This window comes from Martes martes (genome assembly GCF_963455335.1).
Source record: "Martes martes genome assembly, chromosome: 14".
Classification (NCBI taxonomy): Eukaryota; Metazoa; Chordata; class Mammalia; order Carnivora; family Mustelidae; genus Martes; species Martes martes.
In genome coordinates this window covers 14,036,904-14,062,406 of record NC_137902.1, presented here as the reverse complement: position 1 = coordinate 14,062,406, position 25,503 = coordinate 14,036,904, and the positions used below count along the sequence as shown (strand labels likewise).

Genomic DNA, 25,503 nt, shown 5'->3' with positions numbered 1-25,503 from the left:
TTAGTAGTCATGACCTTAACAAAGGTTGTTGTGAGAATTCAATGAAATAATACTAAAACACATAGGATGCTGCCTGCCACATAATCAAACCCTCAAAAAATGTGAGGATTATACTTTTTAGTCTGATTTTATAGATGAGGGAAATAAAGTTCTGAAAGATAAATTACTTTGGGTAGAGAATGTAGGACAGAGGCACACATCCGGAAAGCTTTAAAAAATATTAAATGCTGGAGTCTCATTCAAGACCTATTGAATCAGAATCTGTGGGAGAGGATAGGGAACGTAACTTTTTTTTAACTCCCTTAGGTGATATTGATGTGTATTTTCAATAACAAGTTAGAATACAAAAGTAAATAGATGCATACTTTAAAACTAACTTTCTGCAAAAAGTCATGGGTATCACCACTTCTTTCGAACATATATTAGAAATTTTAGCCAAATCAATTAGGCAAGAAAAATAAATAAAAGGCATCTACATTGGAAAAGAAAAAGTAGTCTCTGTGCCCAAATGATAATGCTCTTACATATAAAGCACCTAAGGATACCACAAAAAACAAACAAACAAACAAACAAACAACAACAACAACAACAAAAACTGCTGGAACTAATAAATAAATACAGGAAAGTTGCAGTATACAAAATCAACACACAAAAATAAGTTGCGTTTCTATGTATGAGCAATAAGTGATCTAAAAAGGAACAAAAATGTAAATTCCATTTATAATAGTGTCAAAAAGAATAAAATACTTAAGAATAAATTTAACCAAGGTGGTAAAAGACTTGTACATTGAAAACTATATAAAACATTGCTAAAAGAAATTAAAGAAGACCCAAATAAGTGGAAAGACATCCCATGTTCATGGATTGGAAAACTTAGTGTTGTTAAGATGACATTATTACCCAAAATGATGTATAGATTCAAAATAATCTCTATCAAAATCCCAACAGTATTTTTTTCATGAATTGAAAAACCATCCTAAAATTCATATAGAATCCCAAAGGATCCCAAAGAGCCAAAACTATCCTGGAAAAAAAGAACAAAGTTGGAAGACTCACACTTCCTGATTTCAAAACTTACTAAAATGCCACAGTAATCAAAACTGTGTGGTACTAGAATAAGGATAGACATATAGAAAATCAGGATAGAATAGAGAGCTCAAATATAAACTCTTATGTGTGTAGTCAAATGATTTTTTATAACAGTGCCAAGACTATTCAATGGGAAAGGATAGTCTTTTGAACAAATGGATCTGAGAAAACTGGATACCACCCTTACCTTACACAATATACAAAAATTAGCTAAAAATGGATGAAAGTCTTAAACTTAAGAACTAAAACAAGAAAGCTCTCAGAGGAAATCATATAGAAAACACTTCACCCTTCATCATATTGGATTTCGAGATGATTTCTTGGATATCAAATACACAGGCAACAAAAGAAAAAATAGATAAATTGTATTTCATTAAAATTAAGATCTTTTGTATATCAGAGGACACTATCAAGAGAATAAAAACACAACTCTCAGAAAGAATGAGTTGTGTTTTTTTATGGAAGAAAATATTTGCAAATCATATCTTAGATAAGGGATTAATATCCAGAATATAAAGTAGTTTCTGCACCCAGTTTGGGCTTGAATTCACAACCCCAAGATCAAGAGTCATATGCTCTTGTGACTCAGCCAGCCAAGTGCTTCTAATGGCCAGAATATAGAAAAAGTATAATTCAACATCAAAAAAATAAGCAACTCAATTTAAAAAATGGGCAAAGGATTTGAATAAACATTTCTCCGAAGATATGGCCAATAAGCACACAAAAAGCTGCTCTACATCACTAGTCTTTAGAGAAATGGAAATCAAAACAAAGAGACACCACTTCACACCATTAGAGTGGCTATTATGAAGAAAATCCAAAGTTTCCACAGCATGATATTTATAATGTTCAGGAGGCAATCCCAAATTACTTGACCTCTGAAGAATCAGTGAAATGTGACCTAGTATCAAAAGAAAACCCTGAGATGCCAAACCCACAGTGATCTAGATACTGGAATTATCAAATACTTTATAGCATCTATTATTGAGCTATGCTCAGTGAGTTAAGGAAGATGCACTTGTAATACATGATAGGTAATCTCAGTGGAGAAATAGAAAATGTAAAAAAAAATGTTAGAACTGAAAAATACATTATCTGAAATAAGAATGTCACTGAATAAGTTTAATAACAGAATGGAACTGATAGAAGAGCCAGTGAACATGAAGACAGATCGATAGAAATTGTCCAGTCTGAAAAAGAGGAAAAATTAAAACAAAATAAAATGAAACAAAAAAATTAGAAATTTAGGGACATGTAGGACAATTTTAAAAGGTCTAACATTCAAGTAATTGAAGTCTCTGAAGGAAAAGAAAGAGAATTGGCAGAAAATATATTTGAAGAAATCATGGCAGAAAATTTCCCAAATTTTCCATAAGACATTAATTTGCAGATTCAAGAAGTTCAACAAACCCAAATAGGATAAATTCAAAGAAATCCATGCCTAACCATTTAATAATAGTCAAACTGTTAAAAAGTCAAAGAGAAAGAAAAAATCTTGAAAACAGGGAACAATAACTCTAATGACTATGTTCCTGTAACTAGAAATGATAAAGTCAAGAAGACAGTGGAATAACATCTTGGAAGTGTTGAAAGGAAATCTTCCCTCCATATCCAGTGAAAATATCCTTCAAAAATGAAGTTAAGAAAATATATTTTCAGATAAATTAAAAATTAAGGGAATCCGTTGCCATCATGCCCGAAAGACAAGAAATGCTAAAGGAAGTCTTCCAAGTAGAAGCAAAAATAATACCAGAGAGAAACTTGGATCATGTTTAATGAATTAAAATAAACAGAAATGGCAAATATATGGATAATCATAAATACCAGTTTTTTCTCTTAACTTGGAAAGATACGTATGATTGTTTAAAGCAAATAATATATTGTCTTATGGAATTTATAATGTATGCAGAGGCAGTTTTATACATGCATACCATATGCATGTATGACAGCTATCTCATAAAGGACTGGAAAAGAGGACTGGTAAAGGGATCTATAAAGTCCTATATAACTCTCAGAAAACCAGGAATAGAAGGGAATTTCCTCAACCAGATAAAGAACCTCTTTAAAAATCCTACAGCTAACGTTACGCTTAATGGTGAAATACTGAATACCGGTATCATTTGAAATGGTGACATATTAAATACTTTCCCCACAAAAATTGAGAATAAGGCAAGAATGTCCATTCTTATCACTTCCATTCAATATGGCAGTGAATGTCCTAGCCGTTTTAACCATTTCAATAAGACAAAGTTGTCTCTATTTGTAGATTACATGATTGTTTACATAGAAAATTATAAGGAATTTACAAAACAATTACTAAAATTAATAAGTCAATATGGCAGGGTTATGGGATATAATGTATATATTTAAAAATCAGTTGAGGGGCATCTGGGTGGCCTAGTTGGTTAAGTGTCTGACTCTTGATTTGGGATCAGGTCATGATCTTGGTTCTGCCCAGCATGGAGCTTGCTTGAGATTCTCTCTTTCCCTCTCCCTATGCCCCTCCCTCCGCCACTCTCTCTTTCTCTAAAGAAAAAAGAAATCAGTTGAATTCTTATATACTAACAGCATACAATAGAAAAATGGAATAAAAAATACCATTTAAGCGGCATCAAAAAACAAAATAGAAACAAATTTAACAAGAGACACAAGGGACTTCTACACTGTAAACTACAGAGTATTGCTGAGAGAAGGTAAGGAAGACCTAAGTAGATACATTTATCATGTTCATGGATTAGAAAATTCAATTTTATTAATAGGTCCATTCTCTTCCAATTGATCGTAGGTTCAACAGAATCTCAGTAAAAATCCCATTAAGTTTTAGTAAGCCTTGACAAGCTGATTCTAATATTTATGTAGAAATGTAAATCACTTAGAACAGCCAAAATATTTTAAAAGAACAAAATTTGGGGATTTATACTCCCTGATTTCAAATTTTGCTAAAAAGCTATAGTAATCAAAATAATGTGTCACTGCCTTAAAAATAGGCATATCGGTACCACTGGAAGGAAAGAGAAATAGCCTTATGTAGAAAGGGTCAATTGATTGTCAACAAAAGTAACAAGGCAGTTCAGTGGGGAAAGGAAAGTCTTTTCAGTAAATGGTGCTGAAACAATTGGACATCCATTGCAAAGCAATGATTCTTAAATCTAGGATTGAACTTCACGAAAGGGCATATACTGATGATCAATGAACACATGAAAAGATACTCAATATCTTTAGCTATTAGGAAAATACAAATTAAAACCACAGTGTAATATCACTCTACCTACATTTAGTTAAAATTCAAAAGGCTGGTCTTATCAAGTGTTGGCAAGTGTGGGGAGCATCTAAAATTCATATGAAATTGATGAGAACGTAAAATAAATGGTACAACCACTTTGGAAATTGTTTTTCAGTTTCTTAAACCATTAAACAAATGTTTGCCATATGACCCAGCCATTCTACAACTAGATACACCATAGAAGTGAAACTTAGGTCCACACTAAGTTTTTAGTAAATTTATTCACTATAGCCAAAAACTGAATATAACTTAAATGTCCATTAAGAGGTAGATGGATAAACAAAATTGCTGTACCCATGCCGTGGAATACTCAAGAAATAAGAAGTAACAGATCTGCTCACAGACAACACGGATGCATCTCAAAAGGATATGGTGATGGAAGGAAGCTGGGCACAGAAGAACACATACTAAATACAAAGCAAACTGTGTGGGACAACAAGCTGATCAGTGGTTGCCAGTGTCAGAATGAATAAATTGCAAAAGGGCAGAAAAAGTTTTTGGGATTGATAGAAACACAGTTTCTTGATTGTGGTGGTGTTTTCATGAGTGTATGTGAGAGCCAAAACTCACAGAATTGTATGCTATTAGGTGGATATACTTTATGTATATTATTCCTCCAAAAATTAATGAAGAAAAAAGTCCTGGATACCACAAATACTGTAGGAGTCCTCTCTTTTATGTCCTTTCTTCTAGAAATATGGATTTATTTTAATAGATTTGCTTCCATAGTACCCAGTACTGTTGGTCTTTGTACTTGCACAAAACGCATCTGTCTCTATGTATATTGTAAGATTTTTATATGAAACTTTAAACTCTATAATGGCAGGACTTTGTTTTGTTTAATGCTCTGTCTCCAATAGTATGAAAGTGATAATTATGAATTGATGACTGTTTCAACAGAAGTATAAGATGAGGTGAGAATGTATAGTAAGGGAAGTTACACTGGACCAGGAGTGAAGGAAGATCTCCCAGAGCAAGTGACCTTCAGACTGAGGTCTGAAGGGTGATAGGAATTAGCCAAATGGCAGATCTGAGTGTCAGTATCAGAAAGTTGGATATGTAAGTCAAGAGCTCCGAGGGAGATTTGAGCTGGAACTGTTACATGCAAACAATGAATCATGGGATGCTAGAGCAAAAACCTAATGATGTACTATATGGTGACTAACATAACATAATATAACATAAAAATTAATTAGCTAATCAATTAATTTATTCGGGAGTCATCCAGGAAAAATGTATTGAAAGAAAGTAATAGAACACTGAGGAACACCAGGATTTTCAAAGCAAGAAGAAGAAAAAGGCCAGTGATGAGTGTGTAAGGTAGGCAGGACACATTACTGTGTGAAATGGGAGATCACCTCAGGGAGAGAGTGTGTGAGGGAGCAATCAGCCCATGTTAAATGTTGCCAAATTGTCAACCATGAAGACTAAGAAGCAGCCATGGGAGGTCCCTTGTGATCTTTAGGGAAAGCAACAGATGGGGGTAGGAAGAGAGGAAGGGCAGAGGCCAGGTTGTAATGGATTGAGCAGTGAGAGGAGATGGTGATCGTAAGCGCCCACAAGCCCTTGAAGCGAAGTTTCTCTGGATGAGAGAGTGGGGGGTTATGAGGTCAGGGAAGGGCTTCTAGTGGGTTATGTGTTGTCCATTTTTCATTTCTGTTTTTTAAGACAGGAGGTGTTTGAACATATTAAATGATGATGGATCAGAGCCCATGGAGAAGTAGAGTTGAAAATTCAAGAGAGAGAAGTAAAGTTCCCAGAGAAGATAGGAAATGGTGCACAGGTGGAGGGATTGGTGGCGATTTCAGAAGAAAACAAAATAAAAACAAAATCAGTAAACAACCTACTTGACCATCAATAGGGGCCTCTAATTATCTGAGTATATATCTTCTTATACTTTTGTAACTAAATTTGTGTGGTAGAATCTACTAATGAAACCGCTAGGTCAGAGGAAAATATTAAAAGACTTAATGCCAAATTGGACTCCTTAAATCACCAATTAATTAATTTTCCCACCAACTGTTTAGGAGAGTGCCTGTTTTCTTGTATTATTATCCTGTACCATTACCAATGTGGGCATTATCACTGACTTTAATCTTTGCCAATCTGACAAGCAAAAATATTATTTTTATTGTTGCTTTAATTCACATTTCTTTGATTTTGCATAATGTTGAATTTACTTCTCTGAATTTATTGGTCACTTAAATTTCTTTTTATTTTCCTGTGAACAATCTGTTCATACTCTTTGTTCATCTTTCTATATTTTTGTTCTTACTGATTTATTTGAGCTCTTTGTAAATTAAGGAAGTTAGTTGTGTGGTGTTGTGTGTTTAAATTTTGTGTCCTAATTTATTGTTTACCTTTTGAAAAATTAGGAGACGAATCTTAAAGGATGAATTGGAGTTTATTGTGGGGAGAAAAAGAGGAAAGATATTCTAGGTAGAAGAAGCAATATTAGCAGTATTGTGGAAGTTTGTAGCCATATAGTGAGTGCTATGCAATGTCATTTTAAATATGCTTTACTTATGAAGGATAGAGTTTTCTTATTATCTCATCAGGAAGCTTGTTTTACTTAGTGATGTTACATTGTTTTGAATTTTCTCTAGGTAGTCTAACCCTCAGTTAACTAATTCTTTTGTACCTCGTTGTTGCTTAATTAATTCTGGTCAGTTTATTAGAAACAGTTTCTAGATGGCCAAAGAAAGCTTGTTGGGGCTTAAAATTGACCATATGAATCATTTCTCAGCCTTTGACTAAGATCAAATACAGTATCTGTTCTTATCAGTTTAAAAATTGACCATATACTACTTAAATTTTTAGTACACACACACACACGCAAAAGTTAATACTTGTTGACATATTCAAGGCAAAGCCTAAGTGGTTAAAATATGCTTTTATTTGTCTATTCATTTCTAGAAATGAAGTCGATGGACCATGATAGTAGCCAGTTATGTGAACTTCAAAAACAAAAGAGTGAATTAATACAAGAATTACTTACTGTGCAGAGAAAACTTAAAGGTATTATCTTTATGAGCTAGTTTATTTTGCTGATGAATATAGTTACATATGCATAACAGGGTCATATTATTCTTTCAAAGTATACTCACCTATTGAGATACGGTGTTATTATTGGTATAAAGATGAAACAGGTAAAACACTAAAAAAAAAGTGTTAGATCTGATATTTTTAATGTCATAAATTTTGTCAAGATCTTTTTTTATGCCTGTATTTGCTATATTAAAGTAGAAAACTAAGAATCATGAGTGCATACATTTTATATAAAGCACCAAAAATTAGAGTATTGTTCTTATGAATGAACTCTTCTGTTTATTTTTTTAAAGATTGTAAGCGTTTTCTTAATTGTTTAGTTTTTGAAGATAAAAAGATTGAAGCCATTTGTACTACCAAATACCTAGAGGCAGAAAAAGTAAAGATCAATGAAAAGCCTCAAAATGATGCTGAGTGCTTAAGGTAAGAATTCCCTATTATATTTTGATATAAAATCTGGTAATTTTTCAAGTTGTCAAAGAGATTTCAGCATAAAGCTAAAAGTGTAGGGTTTTTTTTTAAGTTCCAGATAAAGATATTAATTCCTTTTATGTGTATTGTGAAATATGTTAATGAGAAAAGGCTTCACTGGCTAAAAAGTGGTACATGTAAGTTTCACAGTGTATCAGGTTGATAATACTGAAATCAATTTTTTCTTTTACATCATGGACTTAGTGTTATTCACATCCCAGTAGATTAAAACAAAGTATTAGTTCCAAAACTCTCCTTTCTGTTATTCCTGACTTTTTTTTTTTGAAGATTGATTGATTGATTGATTAAAGAGCACGAGAGAGAGCACACAGAGCGAAAGGGAGAGGGAGAAGCAGACTGCCTGCAGACCAGTGAGCCTGATGTGAGGCTGGATCTCAGGACCCTGGGATCATGACCTGAGCCAAAGGCAGACACTTTACTGACTGAGCCACCCAGGCACCCCTTAACTTTTTTTTTAATGATTGAAATTATTTTTTATCGTTTTAAATTTCAGGGGGAAAAAAAATCACAACCTGCTATTTTACTTGAAATTTATTACTATTTGTTTTATGGTGAAAGAATGAAATGTATTTTCTGTATGGAATATTGAGCTACTTTTTATGTATTTGGATAATGAAAGAATGGCTGGTGTTTGAAACAGCATAGTCATACTCACAAGGAGAAAACCTTCAGTTTGTTAATTTTACTATTGTTTATTAATAATTCAGTGTTATATTTGCCAGCCTAATTTCAAAGAAGTTCATCTACTTTCTGGGCTAAATATAAGGAAAGAAACCTCATTACTGAATCTATGAGAGGCAAATGAAGCCTTCTTTTACATAAATCATATAGAAATATGTCCACTAGAGCTGAACAAATGCTTCATATTAGCTGTGTATTGCCTTAGGCCATAATTTTAGTAGATTGTGAGAAAATATTTGCAATTTAATTTTATGTTAAGTTTTATAAGCATGAAATATCAATCTCTTGGGTGATATGTGTGATGCAGAATGAGTTTCTGTAATGACAATCTGCTCATTGATTTTTTTACATTTTCAAAAATGATAATGCCCACTGGTATCATGATGGTTAGTATTATAAGGGCTTCTGACATGAACTCCAGTTTTGTGGGTTTATCAATCATAAAAATTTGCCCTGGGTTAAAATTAAACACACAGAGTCTGTTAGAGAGTGTTCTTTCCTTCACAGATGGTGACAGAAGAAATTTGAATAAAAAGAAACATTAGTCTTTATGCGTTGTCCATTTTTTGCATTTTAGCACTTATCAAATGAAATGGCAATATTTACCAGTTCCCACTTTAAATTATTTAATATGTGTAGTTTAGTTTGCTTACTGGTATGTTCCATTAAAGTAATTTCAAGTATAAAGAACCAAGTCAAAGTATTGAATATAAAGATTTTAGGAAGTAGGGCCATAAACCTTATAATTAGTGCAAAAACAAGAAGCTAATAATGGCAGGACATTTATTCAGTATCATGAAGGCCAAAATTAAGTTGGTTTTATCCCTAAATTTTGGAATATTCTTTTCCATCTGTGTGTTCAAATGTATACTGAATGAATTCTGTTGCCTTTTTCTTAAATTCTCAGGTTTAATTACTATTGGTATAGATGCCATTTTTATAGCAGGGTTTCTCAAACTTGGCAGTGGGGCCAGGTTATTCTTGGTTGCGAGAGGACAGCCCTGTGCAATTTAAGACGTTTGGCAGCATCTCTGGCCTCGACCCACTAGATGCCAGAAGCATCTCCCACCCTCAGCTTTGACAACCAAAAATGTCTCCAGACATTGCCAAACATCCCCTGGACAGAGAGGGGTAGGAAAAATTGTCCCCAGTTGAGAACCAGTTTTATTTTAAGGTTATTATAATTGTACTTCTACTTTTATTAAACTTTAACCAGTTAAGAAAGCAATTACAAAATTAATATTAGCTTATTTATATGCATTTATTGTTTCTACTTTTAGTAACTAGAAAATTTTACACATATTTTATACCGTCTATATCATTGGGATTCTTTCATAATGGTTATTTTTTTTAATTAATCTGCCATGTTCAGATTATTTGTTGGACTCTGTCTTGATGCCATCCTTTAGTGTAAAGAATTAGTACTCTTATTCACAGTGGTTTCATGGTCTCTCCTTTAGGTAATCATTTCCTGTTTATAAATACCAAGATGCCTATTTATTTAAAAGATTCTATTTTGAAGAGTGTGGGATCATTAATTAAATATGTTAAGGCAGCTAACTTGTAGAATATTGCTATGGTTAACACTTAAGTCGAAGGTTGGGTTAAATTCATAAGAAGCTCCTGGAAGACTGTAACTATGATTGATCTAGTTCTTTCATATAGTTCAGAGAGGATAGAAAAGATAAACCTTGGGTTCTTGAGAGGCAGTAAGCATAGAGGTTAAGATTACAACCCCCTTAAAATCCCAGCTCTGCTATTTACTAGGTTAGTAACCTTGGACAAGCAATTTAACTTGTCTGTCCTCAGTCTCCACATCTATAAAATGAGGTTCATTATAGCACCTACCTCACAAGATTATAGTAAAAATTAAATGACTTAAAAGCCCTTAGAACAGTGCTTAGAAATAGTAAATGCTTTAAAATTAGATACAATTATAATTATGTAATTACTTATAATTACATTTTTATTTCATATTATCCATGAGGATTTCGTGACTTTCAAGCTTTTTTCTCATTTTTTTCTCTCAGTTTCTCCCCATTGAGAATGATACTCACTGTGGGCTTTTTGTCAATAGCTTTTATGATATTGAGGTGTGTTCCCTTTATCCCTGCACTGTGAAGAGTTTTAATCAAGAATTGGGATGTGTACTTTGTCAAATGCTTTTTTTGCATTTATTAGGAGGATCACATGGTTCTTGTCCTTTCTTTTATTAATGTAGCGTATCACATTGAGTGATTTTGCTGATGTTGAACCACCCTTGCAGCCCCGGAATAAATCCTACTTGGACATGGTGAATAATTCTTTTAATGTACTGTTGGTTTATATTGGCTAGTATCCTGGTGAGAATTTTTGCATCTGTGTTCATCAGGGATATTGATCTGAAATTCTCCTTTTTGGTGGGGTCTTTGTCTGGTTTTGGGTTCAAGGTAATGCTAGCCTCGTAGAAAGAGTTTGGAAGTTTTCCTTCTTTTTTTTGAGTCAACTTCAGAAGAATATGTATTAATTGTTCTTTAAATGTTTGATAGAATTCCCCTGGGAAGCCATCTGGCCATGGACTCTTGGTTATTGGGAGATTTTTTATTACTGCTTCAATTTCCTTGCTGATTATGGGTCTGTTCAGGTTTACTATTTCTTCCTGTTTCAGTTTTGATAACTTCTATGTCTCTAGGAATGCATCCATTTCTTCCAGATTGACCCATTTGTTGGCCTATAGTTATGCATAATATGTTTTTAAAATTGTTTGTATTTCTTCAATATTTGTTGTGATCTCTCCTCTTTCATTCATAATTTTGTTTATCTGGTTCCTTTCTCTTTTCTTTTTGATAAGTCTGTTCAGGGGTTTAATGATCTTATTAATTCTTTCAAAGAATGAGCTCCTAGTTTCACTGATCTCTTCTACTGTTCTTTTGGTTTCTATTTCATTGACTTCTGCTCTTTTTATTAATTCTCTTCTCATGCTGGATTTAGGCTTTATTTGGTATTCTTTTTCCAGCTCCTTTAGGTATAAAGTTAGGTTGTATATTTGAGAACTTTCTTGTTTCTTGAAAAAGTCTTTTATTACTATATACTTCCCTCTTAGGAGCGCCTTTGCTACATCCCAAAGGTTTTGAACAGTTGTGTTTTTATTTTCCTTTGTTTCCATGAATTATTTTAATTCTTCTTTAATTTCCTGGTTGATCATTTATTCTTAGTAGGATTCTCTTTAACCTCTATGTATTTGACTTCTTTCTAAATTTCCTCTTGTGATTGAGTTCAAGTTTCAAAGCATTGCGGTCTGAAAATGTGCAGGGAATGATTCCAAACTTTTTTTTTTTAATCCCAAATTTTTGATACCAGTTGAGACCTGATTTGTGATCAGTATGTGATCTAATCTAGAGAATGTTCCAGGTACCCTTGAGAAGAGTGTGTATTCTGTTGCCTTAGGATGGAATGTTCTGAACATATCTGTGAAGTCCTTATAGTCCGGTGTGTCATTCAAAGACCTTGTTTCCTTTTTGATCTTCTGCTTAGATGATCTGTTCATTGCAGTGAGTGGGGTGTTAAAGTCCCCTAATATTATTGTATTATTATCAATGTATTTGTTTAATTTTGTTATTAGTTGATTTATATAATTGGCTGCTCCCATGTTAGGGACATAAATATTTACAGTGGTTAGATCTTCTTGTTGGATTATGATATAATCCCTTTAGTTATGATACAGTATCCTTTCTCATCTCTTATTTCAGTCTTTGGTTTGAAATCTAATTCCAGCTTTCTTTTAATGTCCATGAGCATGATAAATTGTTTTCTACCCCCATCACTTCAGTCTGGAAGTGTCTTTGGGTCTAAAATGAGTCTCTTGCAGACAGCATATCAATGGGTCTTGCTTTTTTATCCAGCCTCATACCCTGTGTCTTTTGACTGGGGCATTTAGCCCATTTACATTCAGAGTAACTGTTGAAAGATAGAAATTTAGTGACATTGTATTACCTATAAATTCACTGGTTCTGTATATTGTCTCTGTTCCTTTCTGGTCTATGTTACTTTTGGGCTCTCTCTTTGCTTAAAGGATTCTCTTTAATATTGCAGGGGTGATTTAGTGATCACAAATTCTTTGTTTCTGTTTGTCCTGGAAGCTTTATATCTCTCCTTCTATTTTGCTGGATAAAGTATTCTTGGCTGCATATTTTTCTCATTTAACACCCTGAATATATCATGTGAGTCCTTTCCGGCCTGCCAGGCTTCTGTAGGCAGGTCTTCTGCCAGTCTATTGTTTCTACCCTTGTAGGTTATGGACCTCTTGTCCCAAGCTGCTTTTAGGATTTTCTCTTTGTCTTTGAGACTTGCAAGTTTCACTATTATATGTCAAGGTGTTGACCTATTTTTATTGATTTTGAGTGAGGTTCTCTTTGCCTCCTGGAATTGAATGCCTGTTTCCTTCCCCAGATTAGGGAAGTTCTTTGGTATAATTTACTCCAGTATACCTTCTGCCCCCTCCTCACTCTTTTTCTTGGATCCCAATTATTTTAATATTGTTTTGGTTTATGGTACCACTTCTCTCTCAAATTCTCCCCTTGTGATCCAGTCGTTGTTTATCTCTCTCTTTCTCAGCTTCTTTATTCTCCATCATTTTATCTTCTATATCACTAATTTTCTCTTCTGCCTCATTTATCCTAGCATTTAGAGCCTCCTTTTTTTTTATTGTATCCCATCAATACCCTTTTTTATTTCAACTTGATTATGATTTTAGTTCTTTTATTTCTCCAGAAAGGATTCTCTGGTGTCTTCCGTGCTTTTTTCAAGCCCAGCTAGTATCTTTATATTCATTATTCTGAACTCTAGTTCTGACATCTTACTTATATCCATACTGATTAGATCCCTGGCAAATAGTACTGCATCTTGTTCTCTTTTATGAGGTGAGTTTTTCTCTCTTGTTATTCTGTCTAGAGAAGAATATATGAATGAGGGGAAAAAAATACTAATGATCCCAGAGAAATATACACTAAACAAATCAGAAGAGACTCAAAACTTAAAAACAAATTTAAAAAAAAAAGAGTATAATCAGACAGATGAACAGACTAGAGCAATACACTGGATCCTGTGTGTAGTTAGGTCTGTTTTTTTTTTTAGTAAACTAGATCCCAAAATTGTGAAGAAAGAAAAACTTACATATGTACAAAGATAAAATAAAATGATAGGATGTATCTGTAAAAATGAAAACTAAAAAAAGACTTGCAGAAAGTGGTTGCTTATCTGTTTGTAGAATTGCAGCAATTCCTTTCTTAGATCTCTAGTTGATTCTGTAGGTATTCAGAATGATTTTGATAGCTATCTAGCTGAATTCCTGGGCCCAGACAAAACTAAGGGCTCCTACTCCTTCACTATCTTGGACTCCTTCCACCTGTCTTTTAAATGCATGAGATCCCAAAAGGTTAATCACTGAATCTTCTTTCTTTATACTCTTTATGGGCTACCTCATATGCTCTAGTGATTTTAATTATCACAGATAGATAATTTCCAAATATTTTTCCTAAATCCCTTTTTCTTAAACTCTAGTCCTGAATTCCCAACAGTTTAATATAAACATAGATCTGAAGTGATGTTGCGCTGATTAAATAAGCAAAAAAAAAAAAAAAAGGCAAAACAAAAGTCTTATCAGAGGTTCAAAGGTCTTATCTTGGGCAAACCACCCTGAACGTGCCCAATCTGCCTAATCTCAAAAGCTAAGCAGGTTTGGACCTGGTTAGTACTTAAAGGAAGAATTCAAAGGTCTTCATAATCTGGGTCCTTCCACTATCTTCCTGCATTCTTATCACATACCCTAAACTACTAGTACATCAGAATACTGTTTATGGAATTCTGAATATGACACAGGAGCTCATACCTCTATCTTTCTTTCTTCTCCATGAGCTAAAATCTAACTTAGTCCTTAAGGTCCAGCTCACATGTCATTTTTTATGAGTTTTGCTCAAATCTAAAATGTAGCAGGCATTTTTGATGTATTTATTATTCTCATCATTCTCACCCCACCCTAATTCATTATCAAGTTTTGTTGCTTTTGCCTACAAAATGTTTCCTGAATCCTTCCAGTTCTCTCTCCCCATTGCTAACGTCCTGGTTCTAGCCACCACCTCCTCTCACCTGGATCACAGTAATAATCATCTTCTTCTCCCCATTCCTCCACTTTTGCACCTGCCAATCCATTGAAATTGAATCATGTCATTGAAATCAGTCAAAGCCTTCATAACAAACATAATAAAACAAAACCTAACATCCTTAGTATGGTCCTATCACAATGTGGCCTCTGACCACCTCTCTTGATGCTATTTTCAGCTGTGGTCCCCTCTTCACTCTGCTCCTTCAAGCACTCCAAGCTTTTTTCCACTTAAGGACCTCTTTTTCTGCCTTTCCTTCTCTTCAAATTATCTCTTAGCCTCTCTGCCTGCCTATCTCCTACCTATGTGGAATATACCCTATCCTTTAGATCTCAATTGAAATTTTCCTCAGAGAAGCCCTCCCCTTACCCTATGATCTAAATTTGTTTTTACTGTTTTTAATAACACCCTATATTTTTTCCTTTATAGCGCAGATTCTGTTTTGCAATTACGTACTTACATGCTTTACTTTGTTAGTATTTGTCTCTGCCATGTGCTCCACAAGAAAAGAGATCTTGTCTACTTGGTTTACCATTGTGTATTCATGGGTACAGATATGGGTATGGAGCTTGGCATATAGTAGGCATTAAATAAATAAATGAATAAATGAGTGTAATAAGTTATGAAAGCTTTCCTCTACTGTTCATTTCTCTTTGTTCATAGAGAGCATGCTTATAATTCTGTTATATCATTAATCATATTCTATAATAGGTATTTGTATCAATCTATCTCACTCAATGGGGAATTCCCTTTACTTCCTTTTTTTCTATCAGTCTTACATCTAGCACAGTCAAGGGCACATGGTGTTCAATAAATATTTGCTCCAGTGATTGAGTCTACATATGATTTTATTTTCAATACAAAGAAGATACAAGTCCTTCACGTATTTTCAATGTTATTTGCAAAGATGTGGTATATTCTCGCCACTGGGATAGCCTGATGGAGTTTTTTTCCACTCCTGATTTTTTCCTCCATGTGGAAAAAGCTATATAGGTGTAATCCCCCCAGCCTTTCCCCAACACCTTCCTTTCTTTTTGGAAGGTGGGGAGGAGTGACTCAATCTGACTGGTGAATTTGGAAGGGTGAACTGGAGCCTTTCCCCTTTTCTTTCCCTATTTCTTTGGAAGCTGGCCTGCCTCAGACAGTGTGTGTTCCTCTCTGCTCCTCTGTCCCTTAAGTTTTACAGTGCTGGGAGTCCATAAGAGAGCTTGTTGTATCCAGTTGTGCCTGTAAAGATGTGCATTAAGGTAGTCTAATTCTGGGGTTCACTATTTAGTAAGCCCTTCGCTTGTAGATATAAGCCACATTCTCCAGTCTCTGCTCTGTTTGTAGTAAATGTGATTATCTTCTGCTTTCCTTATTTCTCAATTGGGCGGGAAAGAGGAGTGTTATGTATTGGGCCCTTTCAAACTCCCAACACCTATTATTTTTGTATTATTGCCCAACACCAGAGCCACCAAAATATAGCTCTTGATCATGACTTTTCATTTGCTCCAAATACTGACATACCAGACAACTTGAAACATTTCAGGCATTTTCCTTACCCATGAAACCTCTTTCTAGAATGCTTTTACATTTTCTGTAACCAGCATTTGTGCCTGTTTAATACAACGGGAAGTTTGTTTCAGAAATGAAGCTGCAAAGTCAACAGCATGGGATTTTCCTTCTGAACTTTTGAAGATAGTGTGGTTTTGTGAAGAGATATTTGCAATGGAAACTGCATGAAAGTTAATACTTACCTCCTACTGAGAGACTTTAAATGCATTTATATGAAGTAGTAAATCAGTGCTGTTGCCTTTTCAGTAAAAAGTCATCCAGTTAAGTTGGTCGTAGAGGTCACATTCATTGGTCCTTCAATTTATAAGAAGCCATAAATACATGATGGTATTCAAACACTCCCAACCTTCCTAAAAGATACCCAGATAAATATGTATATTTACACACATTTTTTTTAAATTTTACCAAATGTATATAGGTGTTTTTAAATTATGAGACTAGGCTATGTAGACTGAATCCAAAATTCAAACACTGTGAAAATGTAAAACATCAAAGTCTTCTCTCTTATCACCTTATTCCAGAAATTCCCTGTGTAACCATTGTTAAAAATTTGACATGTATCTTTTCAGTTTATATCTCTGTGTATGTGTGTGTGCACATACGTGCCATGTGTGTCCATTTAGCATAAAATGGGATCAGAATTACTGGTCTGTAATTTGCTCTATTACTTAGCAAAATATTATTGATATTTCCCATATTAGTTTGTGCTGATCAGCTTCCTTCTTCTTTAATGCCAGTATATGGAAATGCCGTATCGATGTAGCCTTTCTACCACTGACAGATATGTAAGAGTTTCTAAATTTTCGTAATTGAAGACTTTTTACACATGTATCTTTAAATGCTTATGGGAGTGTTTCTGTAACATTATTAGAATAAGCATTATTTAGTAGAGTAGTAAGAATTGTAATCCTGGCTGCACGGAGGAAGTAATGCACACGTACCTTGCAGTGCTTTGTAATATCAACAAGAATGAACTCCAAGTTGGTAAGTGTAGTAAGATCTCAGCATTAAAGTTTCTGGAAAATACCAGTGTAATAATTATATACCTGTAGCCAATCCATCTCTCTCTTTTTTTAACATTTATAAAATATGAAAATCCCCATTTAATTCCAGGATTATTCTTAGCTATGTATTTTGTTGACTATTTCTGTTGACTCTGCATCTTTTCTAGTAAAACTTCATCATTTATTCACTAACAGAAGTGTCTCTACAGCATTGATTATGTAGCCTTTAAGCTAATAGAGATCTCCTGTTTTGTGAATTCTTGGCACATACTATAGTTATTAAAGCTTCTAAGTAAATACAAGGGAAATTTTGATGACAGAATCAATTGATTATTTTAAACATTATATTCTGATGTGAATGTGACTATTTGTAAATGTTCCTAAACTTTGAAATAATTTTGTTTATTGCAGAAGCCATGTATAAATGTTAAAGTAAACATTTTCAAAAATCACTCGTGTCTTTAAAAAAAAAATCACTCGTGTCTTTAATAGAAAACGAATTTTTTCCAGTTTCATATGTTTACCTTTACGAACTACCCCTTTTGGTATGGGGGTAGGAAGATAAGAGGAAATATGTGGTTAAAGAAGATGCCTAATTCAGCTCACCCAGGATTTGAAATAATGGAGATGCTGTTGGGACCCATCCCCCGTTTACCTCCTTCTAAGCAGATCTCTCTGGTTTGGCCTGACACACCTGTGAAGGTTTTGACCTGTCTGCTGGTGGCCTGGACTGGGGGAAGGCATAATTAGAACACTGAAATTCCGGTTTCACACATTCAACTTTTAAACCTACTTTCAGAAATAAATTGTATATGAAAGAGGATGACCTGTATGTCTTCAAAAATAGTGTGTTTGTGTTTAAATTTCACTATAATATTTTCATACGAATTAATACAGAGAAAGACTATTGGGAAAATCAAGCCATGGAAACACTAGCAAAAATTAAAAAGAACTACTTAGTAAACATCTGGTGTGATTAAGGAAACCAGAAAGGATAAAATTAATACACTTAATATATAAGATTTAAAATTCCATGTGTCAAAGAAGTTCAGCATCATGGAATGGTGAACTGGGAGAAATTTATAGTAGTTAAAACAAAGAATAACAGAATAATAATAAAAAATAATCTTTTTTAAAGATTTTTATTTATTTTTTTTATTTATTTGACACAGAGAGAGAGATCACAAGTAGGCAGAGAGGCAGGCAGAGAAAGAGAGGGAAGCAGGCTCCCTGCTGAGCAGAGAGCCCGATGCGGGGCTCGATCCCAGGACCCTGGGATCATGACCTGAGCCGAAGGCAGAGGCTTAACCCACTGAGCCACCCAGGTGCCTCCCCTCCCTTTTTTCTTAAATGAAATCAGGGCGCCCTACCTTTGGTGTCTGTCTCGAATGGAAGCAACGGTCAGGGGCACGAGGGGCCAGGCTGGTGCAAACAGGAGCCCCACGCATGGGATCTCAGGGCTCTGGGCGTACGGGCTCCCCACGGTGGGAATCAACTACGAAATCATGTAATCAACTGCGAAAAAAACCAGTCAGAAAACAGTAAAATCAACAGTTTTCATTCATGTATTTATCCAACAAACATGCATTGAATGCATACTTTGTGTCTAACGCTGTACAAGTTAGTAGGGATACCAAGACGAATAAGTCAGATGCTAAATCAGGTATACTGTTTATCAATTACTTGCAAAATAAAACCACTGAACATCATTTTTTTATCAAATTTTGAAAGACATTCTTAAGTGACCATACCGAAGTTGGCAAGGGTGTGGTACAAAGATAATTTTTACATTGCTGACACAGTATACATTGCATATATTCCAAATGCAATTTGGTGTACATAAATCACTGAAAGCATCTTAAAAATGTTTATGTAATTTAACCTAAAAATTACACTTACAAGTTCTATCCAAAGGAACATAATTCTAAGTACAGAGGAAACTTTATGCACAAAGGTGTTCATAGAAATGTTATCTATGGTAGAGAAAAAACAGGAGCTACTTAATTGCTATACCATAAATGAACAATTAAGTTAATTCTGGTGTTGCTACTTGGACTACTACATATTTCTCTTATATGGTATTAATTAGCATGTGTAATTAACTGAGAAAAATACAAGTGATAACATTAGGCAAAAGAAAAAAAACTAGAAATAAAATTACATAATCGCCATTATATGGAAACAGAAGACCACGATGGTATATACCTAAATTTCAATATCATTTGAGTTTGTGTTTTAGGACTTTGGGTGAAATTTTTCCTTCTTTCCACTGAGTACTTGTGTACAGTTCTATAGCTAAAATGAGTATTCTTTTAGTAAGTTCTTTTAGTAAAATATGCCTAAATTTTATTATCATTTGAGTCTGTGTACTAGGACTTTGGCTGAAATTTTCCCTTCTTTCTACTTAAATAGTACTTGTGTACAGTTCTATAGCTAAAAAGAGTGTTCTTTTAGTAAAGCCTTTTCTAGAATACTTCGTAGTAACTGAAAAAAAATTGGAATTTGGAGAAAATCATAAAAATACACGGAACATAAGTCTTGCACAACTAACTATAGCAGTATTGGCCCATCCTCGTCATTATTTGATGATTCAGAGAAAGGTGACAATAACCAATGCAAACTGCCCTGAGTTATTGTGCAGCAGGTGAAGGAAGTCCTTCTTGACTCCTGTAGGCAATCAGCCTATGCACCGAAGCGTGAGATCTGCTTACCATTATATAGCTTTGGCTAGCTGCAAATGTATTAATATTCATCCCATTATTATCCAGCCTCTTTTAAAGCTAGCAACAGCAATTTTTTCTTTAAGTGCAGATCTAAATTCTACAGCTTGATTATATGCTGAATAGTGAAATACTTCCTATAATTCGCTCTAAATGCCCTCCTTAATGTCAGTAGTCTCTCATTCTCACGGTTAGCTAACTGAAAGGGAAAGTGGTCCACCGCCCAGCTCTGACGGCATGAAACATCTCACGGAACCTGCAGTTCATTTAAACTGTAAAGGGGGAGGAGCGAGTATGGATGGTATGGTGGAAGAAAGATGGCTACCATTTTATTTGAAGAGAGAAATATATTCAAATGAAGCCTGAAGTACATTGTATAGCTCTCCACAGTACATTGTAATTCTCCATTTAACTTTCCACTTACTCTTTAAAAATATTCATTACAAGGCTTTTTATGCTTGTGTAAACATCTAATGCCCAAAATTAATAACTTGTTCTATCTTTCCTACTTGAGCATTCCTTCGGAATTCCTATTTACTATTAAATTCATAAAAGTTCAGAACCCAATGAAGTTCACATATATAGGGTATTATTCCCTCTTCCATCCCTACAATTATTATGTTTTTCTTCCCTAACTATGTGAGAGTTGTAAAGTATAAAAATATAATAATGTACTGTATGGTGACTAAACTAACACAATAAAAAAACATTTTAAAATACATGGCATTGACTTTGTTTATACGTATAAGATCCATTTTCATTTTTTTGCACATGGATAATCAGTTGTCCCAGCAACATTTATTGAATGGTTTCTTCTTCCTCTAGTGATCTATAATGTGACATCTTGTATTAAAAATAAAAATTATAAAAAATTATAAAAAAAAAGATACTGGTCATTAAAAAATAAAAATAATAATAGATCACGGATATAATTCTTATTCTATTTTCTATTCTGTTTCATTGGTCAGTTCATTCCTTACTGCTCAGAACTGCCTTAATTACTACTAAATGCATACTATTCCATTTTAAATATTTAATTACTCTTACTTTATAATGAGTCATGATACAAGGTAGGATGCCTCCCTTTGTCTTTTTTTTTTTTGTCTTCGCAAGAGTTTATTGTTTATATTTGGCTCTTTGCTTTTTATATACATCTCTGAATCAATTTATCATATTCATGAGAATCTGTTGTGATTTTGGTTACAATTGCACTTATTATTATAGTTACTTTTAAGAGACTGTATATCTTTATGAAACTGAGACTTCCTGTCTATGAACGTAGGATATCTCAATTTGTCTTTTTAAAATATCTTTTAATAAAACATTATAATTTTCTGTTTATTGATCTTTCACATCTTTGATAAGTTTTAATTTTAGGTACCCTGTAGTTTTAGATGCTGTTGTAAATGGTGTATTTATTTTAAATGGTATGTTCTAATTGTCTGTTGCTGGTGCATGAAAATATATACAGGTTTTTGTATGTTGACTTTATGGCCACTATCTCTGCTAAAGTCTGTTTCTTAAAATAATTATTACAGAAGATTTAAAGCACATACAAAGGTAAAGGAGAAAAATATAATGAATTGTATGTACTCATCACTCAACTTTAACAGTTCTCCCTTTATGGCCAATCTTGTTTCATCTCTCTCTACTTGTTTTTCTGCTGTATTACTTGAAGCAAATCATATATATCATACAATTCATAGGTGTCATTTTTTTTGTTTGTCTGAATTTAGTTCAAATTAGGTCTACATATGATAATCAGTTGATAAGTCTTTTAAATCTATTTTATCTTGAAGGTCCCCCTTCCTTTTTCTTTTTTAACTTGCAATTTATTTGTTGAGGAAATTAAATTTTTTATCCTGTAGAGTTTCCCTTGATTTGGATGTAGTTGATTATATTCCCATTGTAGGATTAAACCTGTTTGACTTATATATTTTTTTGTAAATTGGTAATTGGATTTAAAAGCTTGATTAAATTTAGGCTGATTTTTTTTTTCTTTTTTTCTTTTTTGACAAAGCTGTATAGGTGGTGGTGTTTTTCCATCAGGAGGCCTAGTGCCTCTTGATTCAGAGGTGTTAGTGGCCATCAGTGCTCGGTTCCTGGTGACTATATTTTTTATATTTTTTTCTATGACCTAGACTAAATTATGCTTCAGAAGCAAACAGCTCTTAAATGTTAGTGATTTACAATGAGTGTTTATTTCCTGCCCACACTGCATCCATGTTCATTGGGCATTAGCCTCACTTCTCTTTATTCTGCAAACAAGTGTGAAGGAGCAGCCTCTATGGCATATAGTCATATCCTTGTCAATACTTGGAATTCCTTGTTTTTCATTTTAGCTCTTCTGGTGGGTGTGTAATAGCATTTCATTGTGTTTTTCTTTTGTATTTCCTTGATAACTAACAAAGTTGAGCACCTTTTCATGTTTTTGTTAGCCATTGTATATCTTTTGTGAGTGATAATCTGGTAGAGATTTGTGCGGGGAGAGGGGGAATGCCCCTTTTCCATTGTGTTGTCTTTTTCTTATTGACTTATAGTTCTTCATGTATTACGGACACAATCTATTGTCTCTGCTGACTTTTACCTATGGTGGCTCGCCTTCTTGAGAGCTTGGTGATCTTTGATTGTGAGCTCATGGTTTCCTCTTAATCACTGGGAATCCTGTGGGTCTAAAATATGTTAAACTTCCCTTCAGAGAGGATTTTCTTTTGCTTCTGCGAATACAGAGGGAATGCTACTGACCTAAAACCCTTTCAGACTTTCCTTAAGGATTGGAGCTCAGCAGAGGTTCAAGTCTAACTATTCACTTCACCTTGTGGCTGGCCCAGCCAGCATAGGTTTGTGAGATTAGTGTTGCTCCCTCAAGGCAGCCTTATCCGCCCTCTGCCATATCTTTCCGCCTCTCCAGTCGCAGTTCATTGCTTTTCCTTAAGTTTTTCTTTTTGGAAGGAATATTAGTCCTAATGCTAGAAATAGAAGACAGTTCTTTCACTATTTTTTTTACATTAAATATAGACATAAAATATTTGTTTAAATTTCCAAATATTCAAAGGATTAGAGACTTAATTGGAAGAAAGACATATTGATATTGCTTTCTCGCTCTAAAATTAAAATATATTTTTAATTACATATGTGTACTATAAAGTTAATGTTTAATTTTAGTTCAAGAAGAAATCTCAGAGGTCATTTTTTCCTGTAATTAAAATTTTGCAGGTGAAGTTCAGAGAGGCAAGATGATTTAGCCAAGGTTTTTCAGCTTGTTAGTGGCCAGGACTCAAACAGAGCTCTTCAGACAGTACTATATTTTTCCCCACCAAAATATGTTGCTCTTTTAATTAACCTAAAATTGTCTATTATTTATTTAGTCTGCCTTATTTTCTTTATGGAAGTTTTTTTAGTTCTTCACAATATTATACAGTCTTTCTAGAAGTATAGAGAATTGAAATTTCTTTCTAAATTCTTTAGTGTTAAAATTCTGATGATAGAATGATGATGATAAAATTCTGACTACAGCTGTAAATCTGCCTCTATCCATAGGATAAAAAAAAATATTATAAAAGTTTATTGCTGAACTCATAGGGTGAATTTTTCCTTTAAAACAGACTTAAAAAAGAATTAGAACTTTATAAGGAAGATGACATGCAAAGTGCTTGTGAAGCCCTCCAAACAGAAATAGAAGTTTTGGAGTTGGTAAGCCGCCACTGATTGTTTAACTTCTCTTCAGCATGCTTTTCCCTACTGGCAAGAGTATGTTTGCTGGGATACATATCACTGAACTAGTGCTTTGCCCTTCACATGGATTTTCACTGGATAAAAAAAAAACAAAAAACACACAGCAACAAGAAGCAAAACTAAGGTCAGGATATAAATCTCTGAAGTGTTTTGAGTTCCTGGAGAGTTAGGTGCTACATAAAGCAAATTATATTCAAAGAGAATATGTACAACTTCAAACTAAGTTAAAAAAAAATCCAAACCTGACCTCTCAACATTCTCTTAACTGAAACCGTTATTAGAGGATTAATGCACTGAAGGAGTTTTAACTATCATAATGCTTAAAAGCTTTTTGTTTTTGATAGGCATAAATTATACTTTTATTATATTTGATCCTAAAACTTTCTTATTACGATTTTTTATGATCTCAAGAACTTTGGATTCAATTATTGGAAACTTATTTTCGGATTGTGTGGGAGCACTTTAAATTGCTTTTAACCTCTTACTTTGGTTGTTTATAAAATGAATGCAGTATTTGCCACACTCCATTTTAATGGAAGACATATATAGCTAGCTTTAAAATATGTTAAAATGTAATTTTAATTTAGTACATTACATATTGTTTCTTTATTTTCTGTAAACATTTCGTGTTTAAAAATGTTCCAATAGCTTATGTCAGGATTTATATATATATATATATATTTTTTTTTTTAAAGATTTTATTTATTTGACAGACAGAGATCACAAGTAGGCAGAGAGGCAGGCAGAGAGAGAGGAGGAAGCAGGCTCCCTGCTGAGCAGAGAGCCCGATGCGGGACTTGATCCCAGGACCCTGAGATCATGACCTGAGCCAAAGGCAGAGGCTTTAACCCACTGAGCCACCCAGGTCCCCAGGATTTATATTTTTTATAAATACTTTCAAAAATAAGATTTAAAAATGCCCAGTTATTGTTGTGTTAAATTTACATGAACTTTATGGAATCCATCATTAGGAATTTAATTTTCCTCATCAATAATTTCTGTATTTTTCTTTTCAGACATTGGCACAGAAAGATCTTCAGGAAAATAAGTAACTTGTGGAGAGCTGACCAAAGCTATCCAAGGTTTGATGAAAGCATCTTATAATCAAATCTTTGTGATAGATACACGAACAATACCCATTACAACAGATTTTTGTGGAAAACTTGAGGTTCAGAATGTTCAAAGTTGTTGCTACCTAGAATTGGTATCTTAGCACTTTAAAAATGTAATTTTTTGTCTTGTTACTTGCTGGAACTTTAAAGCTCTTTATAGGGTTTGATTTTGTACCTAAAGGAAGAAAAAAGGACAGGTGGATACTGTGTTCTCCGGCTTCTTATCTCCCCTGACCCTTAAGCTGATCTGTACTTTCTGATGTTGTTCATTTTTTGTTACAGTTTACCTTGGGTCCAATCAAACCCTGGGAGAGAGAAATGATCAGATTATTGACTCAATTTTGTCCCTGCCATTCCCACCAACAAAGATGTTCACTTTCATTTTAATCCTTCTCTCATCTTAAAATGTTTGTTGACAAAGGTCCTCCGGTGGCCTTTCATGTGCAAAAGCCAGTTTTCTACTCTTTTCTCTAGACGTGTCTGTGGAGTTAAGTTTGGGGCTCCTGCTGCCTTTGCCGGCTTCGTGCCTGGCAGTTTTCTTCCTGACGCCGGTGTTGCTGGAATGAAATAAGTCATCCACCTGGGGATGTACATAATCTCCTGAGGGGTCTCAGGATTCCTTTTCACTGAAACATGGCAACTAAA

The 25,503-nt window shown here is 34.0% G+C and overlaps 1 protein-coding gene across 1 annotated transcript in view; it reads left to right on the top strand.

The window, feature by feature from the left end:
- Window positions 1-24,798, top strand: part of CCDC172 (coiled-coil domain containing 172) — a gene marked incomplete at both ends in the record, with an annotated part of 50,959 nt that extends 26,161 nt beyond the window's left edge. The window contains 4 exons of the mRNA XM_080823201.1: window positions 7,289-7,390; window positions 7,741-7,843; window positions 23,617-23,704; window positions 24,763-24,798. Of these exons, the coding sequence (XP_080679327.1) occupies window positions 7,289-7,390; window positions 7,741-7,843; window positions 23,617-23,704; window positions 24,763-24,798 (329 nt within the window). The remainder of the gene's footprint in view (window positions 1-7,288; window positions 7,391-7,740; window positions 7,844-23,616; window positions 23,705-24,762) is intronic.
- Between the last annotated feature and the right edge of the window lie 705 nt (window positions 24,799-25,503).